The 19,341-nt window shown below is 39.7% G+C and overlaps 1 protein-coding gene across 5 annotated transcripts in view; it reads left to right on the plus strand.

Moving 5' to 3' along the window:
• The window catches only part of ush2a (Usher syndrome 2A (autosomal recessive, mild)), a 237,332-nt gene that overhangs the window by 143,730 nt on the left and 74,261 nt on the right, over positions 1-19,341 (plus strand). For all 5 annotated transcript variants that reach the window (XM_042395524.1, XM_042395835.1, XM_042395601.1 and 2 more), the window contains exons 54-62: positions 4,583-4,917; positions 6,522-6,677; positions 7,314-7,477; positions 7,740-7,949; positions 12,458-12,660; positions 12,757-12,869; positions 13,929-14,157; positions 15,516-15,684; positions 15,807-16,028. In XM_042395524.1, the coding sequence (XP_042251458.1) occupies positions 4,583-4,917; positions 6,522-6,677; positions 7,314-7,477; positions 7,740-7,949; positions 12,458-12,660; positions 12,757-12,869; positions 13,929-14,157; positions 15,516-15,684; positions 15,807-16,028 (1,801 nt within the window). The remainder of the gene's footprint in view (positions 1-4,582; positions 4,918-6,521; positions 6,678-7,313; positions 7,478-7,739; positions 7,950-12,457; positions 12,661-12,756; positions 12,870-13,928; positions 14,158-15,515; positions 15,685-15,806; positions 16,029-19,341) is intronic.

Below are 19,341 nucleotides of genomic sequence, written 5' to 3' on the forward strand. Positions count from 1 at the left end.
ATAAGGATATATATGAAGCTGTGAGGTGGTTTCAGGTGTTTTATGTGTTTCTGGTTCCCCAGGGGAGAGAGATCTTTGATGATACTGCTGTACAGTTGGGAGTTTTTAACAGTGCATGACTCTGACTGCCATCTTTTTCAGTTTTTGTCAATTTATACTTTCACCTTTATTTCTCTGTTCAGCCTGGTTTCCTGTTCCAAGGTCATTTTGTTGCTCAACTAATACTAAACAAAGCAAAGAGCAAAATTAGGATGCCCAGTGAATTTCTCTTTCACACAGTGAGATCACAGTTACAAACAGAATTGTTTTTGTACACAAACTCAGATGTTTTGCCACATATAACTCACTAATTTGAGTTGATTCTGCTATGTGCATCCAAAATATATATTTGCACAACTGGAGAATAAGAGTTTATGTTACCTGTATAAATTTAGTCTCAAGTCTTTGCTATAAAGTTCCAAGTCAAGTCCCGTGTCAAGACCAACTAGTCTTAAGTAAAGTCCAAATCTTCAACATTGTGTTTTGAGTCCTAAACAAGTCATTATGTGCACCTGGCTTTACTTTTTAAACATTAACTTTGCAAACATCTCCGTAATAAAATACAGGGAATGCATAATGTTTTAAATGTTTGTCTCTCAAACACATCTGTAGTAAAAACATGGAACTATGGAACTGGTCTTCTTAGGGAATCAAGGAGCAAGATTGGTGAAATAAAAGGATTATTAATGACCTCATTATGGTCAATTGGGGTTTCCCTCTGAATGGACAACAGCAGAAGATCTGAGATCCTTCCTCTCCACATCTGTTTCTAAGCTGGTTCTTGATCAGCTCCAATTTGGAAAATGATCACTTGACTGATGCAGTTATTTTGAGGAGTATTGTCAGCTTTGGAAAGACTGTGTTCACATCATTTTCTTTAATGTGCGTAAGCATAGCTTGGACATTGCTGGTACGGAGAGCATAGGAAGAGTGGAACACCTTCAGTTCAATGACAATACTGTCTTCCTTTATGTCATAGAATTGGCAACCATCCTTGAAAGATTGAGCAGCTTTGTCATTTGTCATGCTGTTCCAGTTTCTTGGGGTGGTAAGGCACTGACATACAAAACAAGAACTACACTACCCTCTTGTCTTTGTCATATGTTTTTACCCCTACCAACTTCCTTAGTAGGGGTAAAAACTTTGGTAGGGGTTTTTACTCCTCTGTGTGTGTTTGTCTGTTAGCAGGGCTGCTCAAAAGGTTCTCTTCCAGACTCCATTACAGTGTCATGACAGGATACATTTTTTAAACTTTTTAACATGCCCAAGCACAGGTTTAACTTCTACTGGACATCCCATCTAATTGCTAATGGCTATTGCAAACATACCTTTATCTCTCTCATCTCCTCCGTTGCTGCCTTTAGCTGCATTTTGCAGATCCCTTTGTATTGTCTTCAATTTTCTCCCTCTCTACAAGTCCAAGTTAATCCAAGCTGAAGAGTTGTAAACACATTTGAATCTGTAATACTTCAGTGATTTAAAACCAATTTAGAAAATACACTCTACATATATTAGCAATGCATCCTTAATAATATTTAATCCATACACTTGTTTTAATTGCAAAAAAGCCCTGCTTTGTGACCTACCTCACAATTGTCGTAAGATCAAGGTTACAGCTTAGACTGCACCAACCGAAAGACAATTTAACAATCTAAAGGGGGTGTGAATCAGCCAACTAGTGAGTAGTACTGTACCAAAATCAACTGAAAGGAATAATGTCAGCCACAACAACTACAACATGTTTTTCGGGGTGCTTTATTTTCCTAATGGTCAGCTTACATAAAGCATCCATTAATTTCTAGCATAATGGGCAGTCTGCTCCATCATTAGGGCATCTTATAGGGCAAAGTATGTCATGTTCTTCACTGGAAGGGCACTTCACCATGTTTTTGTCCCATACAGTGCACCCTATAGGGCACTTTTTTCATTGAAAGGGCAACCAAATCTGCTCTTCAGTATGTTAGACTTAGGGGAACCCGAAATGCACTTTTTCCTTTGTTTTTTTTTTTTGTTTTGTTTTGTTTTTTTTCACTAGAAGGGCACACATACAGAACCTCCAGCAATAAAATAAAGGCAAAATGATCAGCTGTGCCTTGGTATGTTATTCCTTTAACTAAGGTTGGGGTTCAATAGCATTGCATGAAATCTGAACCCTGATTAAATTAATTTGTCTTCAATTTTCAACAAAATAACTAAAATTCAACGATTTACTCTGAGCTCTGTACTTTTTGTTGACTGTGAAAAGGCAGAAACACTACAGCGTTGGGGGGCAACATAATTTAAACAGGTTTGTGTTATGGTAGGCTAATGTTTACAGATATAATCTGTTGCTGGAGAAGTTTGTCATTTTGAGTGGCAGATGATAAATTAAGTAGAAGTCTACTTACCTGAATTTTTAATATCTGTATGTGGCAATGTGCTGCTCTGCACCACCAAATGCACCTTTCTGCCTGTGCAACATGATTGGCTGCTGTTGGATGGGTTTGTTGTGTCCATTGTCAGGAGTTGATTCAATGCACACTTTTTTATAATATATTTATTTATATTTGGAGGATATCAACTCATTCCAATTCAAAAGGTTAAAGTCCAAGCGTAACGTGTTTAGGTCTAATTCCAATTGCAAATCTTTTATGATTTTGTTGTGCCGTGTCTAAAGTCATTAGATTTGTAACTTGAGTCAAGTCATGTGACTCAAGACCACGGCTCAGATAGAGTCTATAATTCTTGCATTTTTTCATCTGTGTGTTATCTGTTTTAATCTAAAGGTCCATCTGGTTCTCTGCTCTTTTGTCTGTTTGATTCACAGATAGTAGGGCTTCATTTTTCATTCTCTCACTCATTATTTCTACCAAAATAGCTGTTTTTATTTATATGCTTATTACATGATTAGTTAATTGTCCATGAGGCATATTAATCAGACTGTGGTCCACATCTATGATGTCCATCATATATTATTTTCATTTTAAAAAATACGTTTGGGGATTTGATCTCAAATGTTTACAGTGCATTTGCACAATGCCGACATAAATTTAATACTCAAGTGATACCACTGACACATGTACGATTAAATTGTTGAATTGTATTGTCAGCTGTAAAATTCGGCACTCTCTGAATACCTTTTTTTCGGAATGTAATAGCACAAATGCACAAAGACATGCACACATACACCATGTCCTTACACACACACCGATTCTCTCTCACTCTTAACTTTATCATCCATCTCTCTCTCTCACTCATATACACATAAACACATATACAAACACACACACACAGACTGTACTGGCCTTAGCCCCAGTGGTCTGTGTCAGCCCAGGGTCTCTGCTGTCTTCACCATCTCTAGATTACATCAGGCTATTCAATCTGTAAATGACTTCCACCACAAAGCACACCCAACACGCACTTTGGGAAATGAGCTACCTAACTCAACATGACCCTGCCCATATGTGGCTGTGTGTGTGTATGGCTCAGTGTGCGTGTGTGTGTGTGTGTGTCCTGTATCACCTCACGGTGTCACTTGTTAAATGAATATCAAGGTTGTATGAGAAATAATTATTCTTGACATTCATTCATAATATTCTCCTCAACATTGAGCACTTAATCACCTAAACTCATGAGTCTCAACGAGCTCTGAACTGATCAGTTATTGTACATGACAGTTTGTCTTCATAAGTGTGTTATAGCACACAGTCCAACACAAGTGTATGTGTGTGCACATTTTGAATGCTAGCATATAGTAACTGTGCATGCATTTGCATTTGTGTTTATGTGGACGTGGATGTATCAATGAAACATTTATTGTATAGATATCTCTGAATTCACACGTATAGAGTCTGTGTGTGTGTGGGTGTTTTTGTGTGTGTCTGTGTGTGTATGTTTTATCATTTGTGTGTGTGCCAGTTACCTTCATCCTTACTCTAAAATGCTGACGGACTGAACGGTTTCCAAATCAGATGCAGTGCTCAACGACAGCAAGCTTTTGTTTTTGCATGCAGCAATTCCATTACCAGCCGCTTTCATTATTTTAGCATGGTGTTTGTCCATGTGCGTGCATTTGTGTGTGTGCGTGTGCCCTGTTTTAAATGTGATGAACGGAATCTTCTGCTCAAGTCAAAGTCAGGTTATCTTTCCCCACAAGAGAGTTGATAGCAGACACACACGTGTGATGATGCATGCACACAGGGATACTACGTACACGATCGCACTGTTAGCACTCACGACAACACACGCATCCACACTATGATGCAGATATCGTATGTGTTTGCATCAGCACACGCTGCAAACTCTACACACACGCACACGCACGCACTATGCCATGACTTCCTGTAGTTCATCCATCTAAAAGCTTTCTGCCGTCCTCAGCATGCCGAGAACGTTTAGAATGCCCAGCCAACCAATGAGAAGGCTTTTCTGGGATACTGATAGGGCAGTTAGAAAGGATTAAGTGAACAAGGCCTTTAGTTTCCTCTGTACTATTCTGATATATCTGACTACTGTATTTTAAAAGGAGTGCACTGAACTTTAATCTAACACTCTTATGTTTCAGGTCATATGGTCTCCTCCTCTTATTCCTAATGGGGAAATCCATGGCTATGAGATCCGGCTCCCAGAACCCCGCATCTTCCATGACAGTGGCACTGCATCTGAGCTCAACGTCACAATAACAAACCTGATTCCATATACGAACTACAGTATCACTGTGTTGGCGTGTTCCAAGGGAGGTGGACAGGTTGGAGGATGCACAGAAAGCCTGCCCACTCTAGCTACCACATTACCTGCAAGCCCCCAAGGCCTTGCACCACTGTCAGTAGTGGCAGTTAGTGAGTCCTTCCTGGCCATCTCTTGGCAACCACCAAGCAGGCCAAATGGACCTAACATCAGGTAACATAAGTATTACAGAGGAAACAGGGTTTGTGTCTGACAACACCAATATGTTTTTTCTTACCAGTGATGGCACAGATATCTTGTATGAATCGTAGGCCACCACTCATTGCATTCCACAGTGCAGCTTGATGTTAGTCAAAGATATATTTGCAAGACACTCATATGCGAAGATGCACCATCACAGAAAAAATACTTTATTTTTCTTTCTCATCAACTCATGCAACTTGCATCTGACCAATAGCACCACTTGTACAAAAGAATCAGAGGAATTTGAAATGACTACTGCGTAGGAAAATCTATTTTGATTTGTAATGAAGACAGGGCAGTCGGTGTTGGGAGTAACGTATTATGCTTTCAGAAATCACTAACATTGCTTTTCCCAGTACGCAGTAGTACCTGGAAAAGTAAGGCATTACTACTGGTTTTCATTAAATGCATCACATTTACTGACTTAGTGAAAGTTGTGTTAGTGTGATCAGATATACCTGTCCACAGCAGCAATCTCAACAAGCAATCTGTCAAAGCATTTGATCAGAAAATTTTGAGAAAATGTTGCTAACACTTGGTTCCATAGTTGATATGATTCAGTCAACATATCAACTATGGATCAGACATGCATAACTGCTTTGAACATGCACAGAACCCAGCAAATTGCTTCTATTGTTTTCTAATGGTTGCCAGAATTTAACCAAGTGCAAGAGAGAGAACGTTTTAAATGGTTCTGTACAAGCAAATGTGTATCAGAAATCCAATGCTAATTATGAAGAGCTAGTAAGTGTGAACCTCAATCTGTGTAACCATCATTTTACATAATCTGTATCGAGCCTGTTTTTTTATTCATTAGGTATAACACAAAGTTAGAAACCAGACAGTCAATACTGAAATCTATAGCATGTTTCGTTAAGAGACACGTTCAGGAAATGTTCAATTGCCGCTGAAAAACTTCAGCAAACAAGCAGATAGGAACACGTTAACAAGCTGCTAACATGAGTGCCCTGGTAATGAGCTAAGTATTGTGCATTTTTTAATCAGTGTTTTCTCATTCCTAATGCAAATTCTGGTCCGTTTTGTTCTGTCCTGTTCTACTCTGTCAACAATTAGGCCTAAAATAAAGGTCCATTTTCCTGGCAGGCGATTAAAATGCATGAGCCCGTCTGTCTGTTCTGCTCTGCTCAGCTCTGTGTGTTTGTCTAAGTGGGTTGGTTAAAAGGTGGCATTAAGCCCTTCTTTTCTGATTACAGCAGAAATTAGCATCACTGTGGGGAGAGGAAAACACAAACCCTGCAGGAAAAAAACAACAGAGGGAGGGAGGGAGGGATGAGATACAGTGAACGCAAAAGAATAGAGATGATGAAAAACAGCAGAAGAGGACGAAATGAGCGATAAGGAGAAGAGTCGGTTGAAATTGGTGTGCAAGTGTGTACGTGTGTTTATATGCATGAATGAATGCGTATGCAAGCATGTGTGCATACATATGTGGGTACGGCGTGTGTCTGTGTGCTCATATTGGCACATAATTCTGTACATGTGTTGTGTGTTAATGCATTCCTAAACATCCAACCATGTGTGTGTGCTTTCTTTTATTCAAATTTCCCCTTCAGATACGAGTTGCTCAGATGTAAAACCTACCAGCCCCTGGCCATCACCACGGTCCCCACAGTAACAGCCACATCCCCTCCCCCTTCTGAAGATCTCCATCGCTGGCTCCATGTTTACTCCGGCACCAAATTGTTCTACCAAGATAAAGGCCTAAGCAGGTGAGATTACTGAAATGAGCTCTAGAGCAAACGCCGGCGCCGCAGCAAACCGTGTGTGCAGAGCCGATCGGCGAGCTGCCGCTGATGCCGATCTTTTAATACCGCTCAAAGATACATTAAGCAAATATCCCAAAGAATTAAATTGTTTTTCACACAGCATCCCCTAATCTCTGTTTGGCACTTGGTGGAAGCAGATTTTTTTCCCTCTATGCTTGCTAAACGGCTCTGGGTGTACTCTTTTCGGGTTTGTGTCTCTACTGGGCTCAAGTAGTGAATTGACAAACTTTTGAACGTGTCAGCACTTTTCAGTTCATAGTGTTTTTTTTATTGATGTCCTAAACAGCACTTTAAGAAAATAATTAGTTTTTTGATAGAAGTCATCATATTAGCAGAACCAACAGAATAACTTTAGAGTGAACTAATAGATAAAGACAGACTTGACTGAAATGATGGTCCCCTTTATCCCACTTATAGAGCATCATTGTCTGTTATTTCTTTTACTTAAGTGGAATATTGATTTACAGTTTCAGTTGGAACTTGTACCAAGAGCTTATCTATTATAGCTTATGTTTTTTCATTTCATTTCATTTTTGAATGATTGAAATACCGAAAGTAAAACATACCGTCTCTCAACAGATTCACCCGTTACCAGTACCAGTTAGTGGTCCATAATGACATGGGCTACTCTTCAGGAGAGATAGTTACTGCAATGACCATGGCCGGGATTCCTTTCCATCCTCCATCTCTGTCGGCCCATGCTATCAATCACACTGCTGTAAAGGTCAACTGGACACAACCCTGTAAGACTACCCTTACTCTTAAGCACACACACATAGTCTGTCCAGCAAAAGTCTTTATTCAAAAAGGTCTGAAACTTAAACTGTTTTTCACAAGGACAGTATAAACACACACATGAGATGAACGCATAAGCATACTTTCATGACATGATGTTTTATTAAGCTTAATCTGTCATTTGATGATTACCAAAATGTGAAGAAAAAGACTTATTCACATTTTGACTTCTCTCTCACTCTTCTTCCCCTGTCTTCATGTCTTTCTCAGCTTTGCACAACCTGCAAGGAGAGGTGGAGTCTTACTTTCTCACAATAGACTCTGCCCTCTCAAGTCAAAATATGGTTTTTCACCCTGAGATCATCTCCACCGTGATAACTGACCTTTGGCCCAGCACCACCTATTTGGTGTCATTACAGGTGTCTAACGGGGCACATAATACAACTAAGGCAATAGTTAACGTCACGACAAAGGATGGAGGTATGTGTATATATGTGAGTTTATTGATGATTAACATGGCCAAAAACTTGGTTTCGGAAATTGGTTATAATTTGCATCTGTATGTGTTGTATATGTGTATATGTATATGTGGGTGTCATGTATCATGTAAAGTACTTCAATTCAATAGATCCAGGAGAGGTGTCTGTGTTAATGTGTGTTCCTCTGTGTCTCTGTGCTTCACAGGAAATGTTAAATACATCATGTAGTGAGGCATGAAATCAATACAAAGTGTGCGTGTGAGGCAGATTTAAGGTGTTGTAAAATGCTTGTTGGCAACACACACAGCCATACACACAAGCTGTGTTTTACCTGTCAGACAAGACAGCAAACATGGCTGTTCCCAAGTCTGAGGCAAGCTATAGCTATACTGTACTTTACAACATAATTGAAATACATCACTTTGGCTTTCCTAAAAGGTTAGATGGGATATTCTATAAATCTACAGAGAAAAGAAATCATGAAAGTATATCAGTCCCTTATGTTGAAATGGGAAATTTCCACCAAAATATGCAATGCCATCATTACAGTACATCTCTTTTATACAGTCTCATCCGTTTTCTCAGCTTTAGCTGTCTTTGCATAATCTGTTAATATTTGTAAAAGGAGACTCAGTCTTCATCAGAAAGTAAAATTGAGTTTCGAGTCTATACGGTAAGTGGAACATGAGTAGCCAATCAGTTTTTGAATCTATTGTTATTTTCCTTTTCAGGCTTTACTGTCTTTAGCTATGAGTAGCACAAGCTGTGCAACTGTCATCACGACTTTTCTCTCCATTTCCCTCTTCAACTCTCAGCCTAGTCTCTCAGCATTTAAGGGTTATCTTTCAACTGTCACACTGTAATCACATGTCAGAGGCCGCTCACTCTGTTGTTTTCTTTCTGTCTCCATTTCCTTCTCAATCCCTCTCTCTGACCATCTCTCTGTCTCCTTCAGTTCTATCTCTTTCTCAGTATAATCATATGTCAGAGGCCTCTCTCTTTCTCTCTAATCTGAGCCGTATAATAAAAAGTGCATTAAAAACATTAGAAAATCATTAGGTGCTAAAGGCAAAGCATGGCTCGTTTAACTGAGAGGGCTCTGGAGGTAATTTCATTATTTTACAGCCATAAGAGTGCGCACACACACACACTAACACACACACACGTGCGCACACCAAAGCCAAATATATTTTAACTAATGCAGCTCAACCCTACCAACCGTCTTAACATGGCTTGCAATCTATAGGGCAATGCTAACATCAGGACTAATTGGCAAGAAAAATGTGCGTGTGTCTGTGTGTGTATGAGTGAAAGAGGCTCTGTGTGCAGTATTGCGTTGATAATGTCATCCTGCAGTAAATGAAATGTAGAGCAGTAGGTTGGGTTTAGGTAAGTGCATTGGCAGCAAATGAATTGGGTTAACTTCTCTTAGCTGAGTACATTTTTACTTAGAATAATAGATTGAATCTGTATGATTACATCTCACCCACACACACATCTCATCACAATACTCTACTTAAACCTTTCCTCTCTTTCTCACTTTCCACAACTTGATCTTTACTATCATCTTGAAGGAAACCTTATACAATGAAATTGTCTTTTGAATTTATTCACTCTCTCTCTTTCTTTCTTTCACAGATCATCTCTTACTTATCCTCTATTTTTCAGATTCTCCTGTGTCTTTCACTGTCTCCGTCACCTCCCTTCAAAACCCATTTGTCTCTGAACTTTGGCAACCCCCGTGGTGAAAACCAACAAAACGTGTGGGAGTGAATACTCCCTCCCTTATCCTCTGTACCTGTAACAAATTCTCTATAAGCTACCATGTTATATCAATCGCCATAGAACGTGTGTTCTGAGAGTGAAGCAGCATTTGGAGTTTTAGTTTATTATAAATTTGTACTATAGATGTGCTGAAAGAGAGTTTCTTGAAGGAATGAACTAAGGGAATGAAGAGGTGGAAGGGACAGTAAAGGAGAAAGGGAGAGATAATGTGGAACAACACAGCAAAAGAAAAAAATGTCTCAGAGAAAGATTCACTATTATTAGCTATGAGATAGTGAAAGAGAAAAAGAGAGAGGGCAAGCTGATCATATTCTGATTATTCTAAGTGAAAATGCACTCAGCTAAGAGAAATTAACCCAATTCATTGGCTGCCAATGCACTTACCTAAACCCAGCTCACTGCTCTACATTTCATTTACTGCTAGATACCATTATCAACGCAATACTGCACAAATACAGTCACACAGGTGGCCTCTTTTCTCCCTCCCTCACAAACACACAGACTCACACTCGGCCTGTTTTATATGCAGACCAACACACACTCTCTGTTTCTCTCTGTAAAATACACACACACACACACAGTCTCTCTGTCCTACTATACAAACAGTTGCATGCTTATAAAGTCTGTCCATTTCTTTCCCTCACCAACATACACGTACCTCTTGAGTGATGGATGGTTAAAAGCTCAGTATTGTTGTTTGATCTCTGAGAAGTTTGTCAGGCTGTGTCTCTACTCATTGTGTGTAAATAGGGCTGTTAGTGAACTAATGCTGTAAGAAGCTTGTATGATATACAGAAAATAGACTTCACCTTACATTACTTGTCTTTTTAAAAAATGGTTGTACTGAATACTGGAGACCTGACAGTCACAATGTGTAATTTAAACATACCCATATTTTTCAGTTTTACAACTCTGGCCTGATGATCACTAATGTAGCACTGTTTTAGGACGTTTTAAAGTTTTAGTGGTGTGGATTGTGTGTAAAAATTTACAAGCAGTTATCAAATCTTTCATGAACGGTAATGGTCTCTTTGAGAAATTTCAGTCGGGCTTTAGGGCAGGTTATAGCAGAGAAACTGCACTCTTTAGGGTTTTAAATGATCTCTTAGCAGCTGACTGTGGTCAATACACTATATTACTCCTGTTGGATCTGTCTGCAGCTTTTGACACTGTCTGTCAAAGTATTTTAATTAAACGTCTTAAAAATTGGGTGGGTGTTTCAGGTTTAGTTTTAGGTCATTCTGTGTGGAAATTGGGAATTATCAATCAGCTTCAGTAGCACTAAAATATGGAGTTCCACAGGGATCCGTTCTTGGGCCCTAACTATTTTCCATTTACATGCTACCAAATGGTCATATTATTAATATAGCCGATGATACACAATTATATCTCTCCTTTGACACCAATGACACCAATCAATTACACGACCTCCACATGTGTATTGCAAATATCAATAACTGGGTGGTCAAATTTCCTACAGTTAGGTCCAGGCTCATCACAATTACAATTACATTTCCTCCTATCTTGGTTCCCTCTCATCTAACATTACTAACTCTTGCAGAAACCTCGCTATTATCTTTGATAACCACATCAGCTTCGACCAGCATATTAATTCTGTTGTCCAATCATGTTTTTTCCAATTAAGAAAATTTTCACATATCAGGTAATTTGTAAGAACTTAGAAACAGTAATTCATGCATACATTTCATCCTGGTTAGATTACTGCAATGCACTCTTCTCATGCCTCGCACAACAAAACCTCACTAAACTTCAGCTGATTCAAAATGCCACAGCCAGACTCATAAATAGGTCCAACAGGAGAGAACACATCACACATGTTTTAAAATAACTTCATTGGTTCCCAGTCCATCTTAGAGTGGATTTAAAATTTTTAATGATCTCTTTTAAGGCTTGTTTAGGGTTGGCTCCAGAATATATAGCTGACCTCCTGATCTCCTACAAGCCTGAATGCAACCTGAGATCCTCTCGTAGGTCATTCCTTGCCACTCCTCAGTCAAACCTTAACACTAGAGGTGACCAGGCCTTTTCTGTTCAGGCCCCCTCAGTTGTGGAATGACCTGCCAGAGAAAATCAGGGAAGCTAACACATTGTCTTATTTTAAGTGACAAAAACTCACTATTTTAAACATGCTTTTTATTGATTTTACTGTTTGTTTTATTATCTTTCATTGTATTTTATCAAAATATTATAACTGTTTCCTTATTGTCTCTTTTAATTGTATGTAAAGCACTTCGTAACTTGTTTTGAAAAGCACTATATGAATAGAGGTATTGTAAGTATATTAGAGGTAAAAATCAGAAAAAAAGATCTGCACACTGTACTAGTAGCTCTCAGCAAATCTAATTGAGCAACGTTTCGATCTACCAGAGATCTTCGTCAGGCATTGTGAAATCACCATCACAGAGCAAGACAAACAATATGCACAAACACATTGTTAGTATATTATAAATGAATGTGGTGACTCACAAGTAAATCCTGTTCTTGCAGCTTTGTCTTCACATTTCTGCAGAAGTTGAGATTATATATAATATATATGTATGTGTGTAAACACTTAGATGTGATGTTGAGAGCACTGGTTTCATGCCATGCTTAATACTGAGCTTGGTGATGATCATGTTTCACATCTTCAAGCTGTATAAGATGTTATTGTTCTTTAAAAATTAAATAGTTTTGGATGTGTGAACTCTTATGTGCCATCCTCAGAGCCAGATGGGATGTCTGCCCCGGAGGTCGTTCCAGTTAACAGCAGCACCGCACGTGTGCTCTGGTTCCCTCCTCAATGGCCCAATGGAGCAATTACTGGTTACCACATCTACGTTAACGACCATCTTCATGGCAGTGTAGACAACAGCTCAGGGTCCTACCTGCTGGGGGACCTACTGCCTTTTACTGTCTACAACATACAGGTACACACACAAACAAAAGCAGACATGCACATCCAAACAAGTATGCAGAAATGTGTGCATTATGTTTTGTCTGCTATATTTGTGTATATATTTCAGGTGGAGGTGTGTACTGTGTATGCATGTGTGAGGAGTAATGTTACTCAGACAACTACTGTGGAGGACCTGCCTGCTGACTTGGTCACACCTCACGCACAAGTGGTCAGTGCCAGGTAATGCAGAGATGCACTGTGAATATTTATGCAGTTATTTCATTTTTTGCATCTTCACTTTTTTTTCTGATGACAAATATTTAATCTTAACCATTTTTCAAGTGTTACCATTGTTCCAGGTTCATGAAAGTTTATAGCCTCTGGTTTAAATGTACTAATCATCAATGTTTATCAGCAGCACAAAAGGTTGGTTTACAGGTTTGACACAACAGAATCAATCCAGTTTGCACTTACAGAGTATATGGTGGAGCTTTTTTTGTCTTGTGAAGCCAGCATAAGATGTGATGATACAACTGGACTGCATGAAAATATAATTTTACTCACTATTAGTAACCTGTATATCAATAACACATCACATTATTAAAAATATTTTATTACACAATGTCAGATGTACTCTTAAGTATTCTGATCTAATATAATAAGTTTACCTCAAAGGTACTTTTTGACAGCATCCACAATTAATGAAATAGGAACAAAAATGGAGATTTTATTCTCAGTCTTAAATTTAAATTTAAAGACATTTAAAGTGATCACATTTGACCGCAATGTTGCAAATCTTACAGTTGCAGAGGAAGCAGTGATTTGTGGCTTATTTTCCTTGTAGGAAACTGTGGGAGTTGTAACTGTGTGTGTTACTACACAGGTCTTTCCCCTGCCAAAGATGTCAGAGATAAAAAAGAGGAAAATCAATAGTGTGAAGTGTATAAAGATACACACAACCTGACACTGTAACTCAACTTTGTCAGGCATTAACCATGCATGAATGCATGTGTGTTTGGTATGAGAAGGTTTGTGTGTTTGGTGTGTGCTCGTGTGTGCAGTATGGTGAAAGGAGTGTGAAGGAGAACATTTCATTGCCCTGTTCAGATTTGGAGTCCTTCCATAACCCCACCTCTCTCTCTTTCTCTCTATTCTCGCCTTGCTCTCTCTCTCTCTCTCTCTCTCTCTCTCTCTCTCTCTCTCTCTCTCTCTCTCTCTCTCTCTCTCTCTCTCTCTCTCTCTCTCTCTCTCTCTCTCTCTCTCTCTCTCTCTCTCTCTCTCTCTCTCTCTCTCTCTTAGGATTGTGAGGCTGGACTGGTCCCATCCAGGCAGACCCAGTGGGATCATGCTGGGCTATGAGGTCTTAAGACGGACCTTGAGGTCATGTGTTAGTGGATCAGCAGGGGTCACGTCCTCTGTGGGGGAAGAATCAGGAGGTGCAGGTGGTGTAAGGTTCACATGTACCTACCTGCAGTGTTCTGCCACTCATAGTGTGTGTGGGACATCCTGCTTCCATCCTGACGTACAGGTAATTTTGCTCTGGCCATTTTGTTCTTCTTTCTGTATTTATTATTATTTTCTTCATGAGTGGGATTATGGAATTTTCTCCATCCAGTCGTTTATTTGTTAGTCGTCACATGCATTTTGTACACCCACCAACTGGATTTTGACAATACTGCATGTTGACTGTTGTGCTAAAGGAAGGAACAACATTTACAGGTCAAAACAATGTGTTATTAATTGAAACAAGTGCAAGAGTGTTACCTGGGGCAACATACACTTCTCAATGCATTTTTTTTTTGAAAATCTAGACACACATTATAATTATGAGTGTATTAAGAATGGAGCATTTTAGTGGACAATGTTTCTACTTAAAGGCAAGAGTCTCTCTTCTAACCAGAATTTGTTGTGAGTAATCATTAAAACCCTCACTGTACGACAACAACATGTTTGTATTAAATGTGTAAAACAAGAAATAAGTCCAGGGTCTTTGCTTTGGCTGCTGATCTGAAGTGGAGAATACATTGTTGCTGTGTACCCCCTCAGGATATTAGTCCTCACCAGACCTCAGAAAGACACACAGAAACACAAAATGAAACACACACAGAGACCCACAGTCAAATACACACTCTCACGGTTCCTCTTCCAAGCACACGCTATTTATGTGGGATGCATGGTCCTCCTCTCAGTGATTAATTTCTCTAAACAGATTAACTTGTCATCTGCATTCACTTCCATCCTTGTGTCATTGAATGCCAGCCAAGTTGGCACAGTGAAGCTGTACGCCATACATTTATCCCCACCACACCCAATAGCACAAACAATAACAACATTCAAACTCACATGGATAAATACACACATGCACACCGATTCAAACAGTGAAAGTGGATATACAAACCCACACTCATGTAGCTAGACAAGAAAAAAAAATCGCTCTGTATCACAAACATGTACACACAATAATAAAGGCATGTACACTACATACTGTAGGTTGTTTCCTTTAATAGTTAATAAAAAATAACATTTGTCATGTCCTGAATGAAATAGTATGATATGATACGGTCAGAGCTTTATGTTCAAAACTTGTATCACTCTGAAAGTTGTAAAGTTTCAGATCTTACATGAGAAAAGGGACAAAGATGATGGTGTATCATGAAGTAACCATTCAAACACTTATTTTTAGAGAGCATGCCCCAAAATAGAAATAGCCTTCAAAAGATAAATGGCTTCCTGTTTGGCTGATAGACACACCGTAGTAGTGCAGAAACATACGTGATTTCATTTTACTGTGTCTGTGTGGATTTTGTTGATTGTTTTGTGATTATTTTCTCATATGTGGGTACATCTGTGTGTGTGTGTGTGTATATGCCAATATTGTTCAACCAGGTTTGCTGCAATGGACTATTGTACACAAAGGAGCCACATCATCATTGCTGTGAGGGCAGTTACCTGAGTTTCATTAATTCCTCCAACCCAGTCTGCTGCAATGGCAAACTGCTCCCACCTCTCCCTGACCACCAGTGCTGTGGAGGATACTATGTTCATGTAAAAGCCAGTGAGTTTCAGATTGCTTCATATGTTAACACTTTCATGGGATTTGTTCTTTTCCACTTGACTTGACTCTAGTATTTTCAATGTTGTTCAAGTGTTTTCCTTCATCTGTCCTTGTCATTGTAGATGAATACTGCTGTCCTGACCACTCGCAGGGCCGGGTCTCAGTGGGGCTGGGTGACAGCTGCTGTGGGGGAGTTCCTTACTCCACGAAAGGCGGCCAGCTCTGCTGTAGTGGGAGCCTCCATGATGGCTATGGGGTCCAATGCTGTGGAGGCCGAGTTGTAGATGATACACTGGTGTGCTGCGGTGATGCTGAGAGGGAGGAAGTGCATACATACATTCCAGGTGAGAGAAGTAAACATACAGACACAAACGTAAACTAACATCCGCTGTTGTTTTAACGGTTTTATATTATGGTGAGAGGGAGGAAATAAAAAGATTCTGCGATGAGTAAAGTTTTTTGCTCAACAATGAACACATACGGGATGAAGTTTGTAATATCCAATCAACAAAAAGGCAAAGGAGAAAATGATGAGGAATAAAGCAAAGAGGGTTGAGGTAGACACATGGTGCAGGAACGTGGGGTCGTTTCCCTTTCTTCCTCTCCCGCAGTGTCCCAAAGCACCCGGATACCATGGCACAGATGTGACTGTGTGTGTGTGTACATGTGTGTCATTAGACATCTTTGTCATGGCAGATGATGATGAAACACACTCGGGATGGCACCGTTGAGGGCACTGCCAAGCACACAGCAGGACAAATACACACCCATTCTCTTTCCCTCACACAAACACATACACACAAACACACTCTCACACATACGTACATATTACAGGCACCCACACATACACAAAAACACACACATAGAGTCAACAGGGTGCCCTCGGCAGGGTTCGCTTAGTGTTGAGTGCCAGAGACAGACACGTGGACTCTATTCATCACACATAAACAATGGCCCCATATGGGCAGGTCTATAGTGCCCCATAAGCCTATCTGCAAACACTCAGACATACACTCACACACACAAGATCCCCACCCACACAAAAATACATGTATGCTGGCAAAAAAGTTCCTCCAAAGTAAGCCAGCAGATAAATTATATAAATGTTCTTACCTCATGTCCATTATCAGTTGTTACTCTGGCTTCATCTTTTCTTTTTCTTCAACATGTTGTCTTTTCATGACATTGCCAATTAAAGTCTCTCCTCAAAAGTTTCTTTAGGAAGTGGTTCCACACTTAAATACTGATTTATGTTGAGTATTGTCAGAGCAACCAGAGTGAACGGTAGTTTGACATGTTATTCATGAGTATTTTACTCTGCCATAACCGTTGCTTGTTTTGTCTCATCTGTTTCCTTTTCTTCCCCTCCAACAGTGCCCCCCACCTCCTCCTCCTCTCCATCTCCCTCTTTCATTTATTTCCCATCTCTTCTTCTCCTTTGATATCTTCTTTGTTACCCTTCATCAACTTGTTTCCCCACACCCTCTGTTCTTCCTCTGGCCTCTTGTTCCTTATCTCTTCTACTCCCACCTTTTCTTCCTCCTTCTCCTCCTCATCCTACCCTTTCCACTCCCTCCCTTTATGTGCCCCCTTCCCATCCACTCATCAGTCATTAGCGTTAGCTTCCCCACTGAGAACATATGGTATGATGGATCGTAGGGCTAGCGGCACTAGCAAGGCTAAGGGCCATTTGCCGGGTGCACTGTGCTGTTGGGGAGCCCTGGGGCCGGCTTTGCAACCTCGACCCCACACGTCTGTTTCAAGACACTCGCACATACAACATGCACACAGCAACACCTATTATAGGATAGGCTACTTAACCTTGGCACCAGTCACTCTCATTCCTCCCTCTCACTATGTCCAGGGTTTTGTTTCTTCTTTAAAGATATAGTGAGAGACAGATTTGTGAAAGAGAAATAAAGAAAATGCCAATAACAGAAAACTACATATTGCATGCAATACTATTTAAAATAACTTAAAGTGCACATTGAAATAAGTTACTGAACAGAACAGAAAGGAAAAAGTGAGAGAATGAAATTAAGAGAGGGCTACAAATTAAGTACATTTTTGATTACAAACAATAGGATACCTTTAAATAAAATGTACATAGTACAAAAAAATGCTGGACAAAAAATATTTTTAAAAAGAAAGAGGAAAGGGAAAGAAAGAATAGAAAATGTTAAGTATGCGTCAGATAAATTAAACTGGAAAAAAACAGATTGAAAGAGGAAGAAAGTCAGTGAGAGAAAAAACAGGAGAGAACAGAAGAGTGGTGAAGAGCTAGATGGAGCAGATTAAAGGAGGAGTGAAGGGTATCCCATTGTGCCCAGCTGATAGACTAGGTTAGGCTGATGTGATTATGGGGTCCCTGAAGTGCGATCTATCACACATTACCGTCCACACTGTCAACAACCATACACACACACTGCAGGGGAACAGCAATGCCAGGAGACAGCCGTCTGGCAACAGATACACGTACCGGCTTGCGTGCACATGTGCACACATAGATATGCACACACACATCCACACACAAGCACAACAACAATCATACTCAACGATACACACTCACAAGAAAAACATGCATGTGTATAAACACAGAATTGTATGCACATGTGCACTCATCCCAAAACATACAAAACATAGTTACACAAGTGCTCTAGGCTGGACTATTTGATTTGAAACAGGAAAGCATCCAGAGTAAATCAGGTGAAATAGAATTAGGGTCAGAAACATCACCTCACCCAGCCTGTACTCACCAAACACATGAAAAACAAAGCTGAGTCAGTGGACAGTGTTCTTCTAAAACATTCTGAGTTTCATATATTTATATACATCTTTGGGTTTAACATGATTAGAAAGCTTTAGCAACATAAGTTGTTACCTTTCTCACTTTGTATATAGTGCAAGTTAGCTTTCTTCCTGCCCACTCAACGACCCACTCATCTATGTAACCACTCACCTTGCGCTTTGGCAGATTTCAGGTTTTAAGTATATTATTTTCTTCTCTCTTTTTTTTTTCTTAGGTTGTCAGTGTTACTCTGTAATGAGAAAGCACCCAGTCTTGCCTTATAATGCGCATGTCCCAGAATTGAATGACTAGGCTACTGATCAGCAGTAAAACCTACTTATTTCAAGTAGGGTTCACTGATTCCGTTTCAGTTTAAGTCAGACTAATTTTTCAAACTTCAGCACCCCCTAGTGGTAGCAAAATAGACACTGTGGCAAACGACAGCCGTGCATGCTGCTTCTCCCGCTTAGACTGTAAAAAATATGAATGTAATCACTGTGACGTCACCCATTGGTTTGTGGACTGCCATTTTGAAGCCTTGAGTTTAGTTATTTGACTGTCGCCATCTTGGATTTGACTGTTGATCTTTGATTTTTGGAACCAGGAGTGACCATATTTGGACGAGAAGGTGGAGCTGACCCTAGCGCTAGCTGCCAGCTTGGTTAGCACTGTACATTTACAGTCTGTGGTTAACTGTGCTAATGCTAATGCTGATGCCAATTTTCACTCGCGAAAAACAGGCCTAAAACCATTAAAACAAAATGTACTTACCGAAAAATGCAAACAGCCGACTCCTCAGGAAGTCTTTCAGTACAACCAAATGCTGAGCAAGATTTTTTTTAGGCCACAAAAATGTTACAATTAACTTT

The sequence above is a fragment of the Thunnus maccoyii genome, chromosome 1 (assembly GCF_910596095.1).
Source record: "Thunnus maccoyii chromosome 1, fThuMac1.1, whole genome shotgun sequence".
NCBI classification, from domain to species: domain Eukaryota; kingdom Metazoa; phylum Chordata; class Actinopteri; order Scombriformes; family Scombridae; genus Thunnus; species Thunnus maccoyii.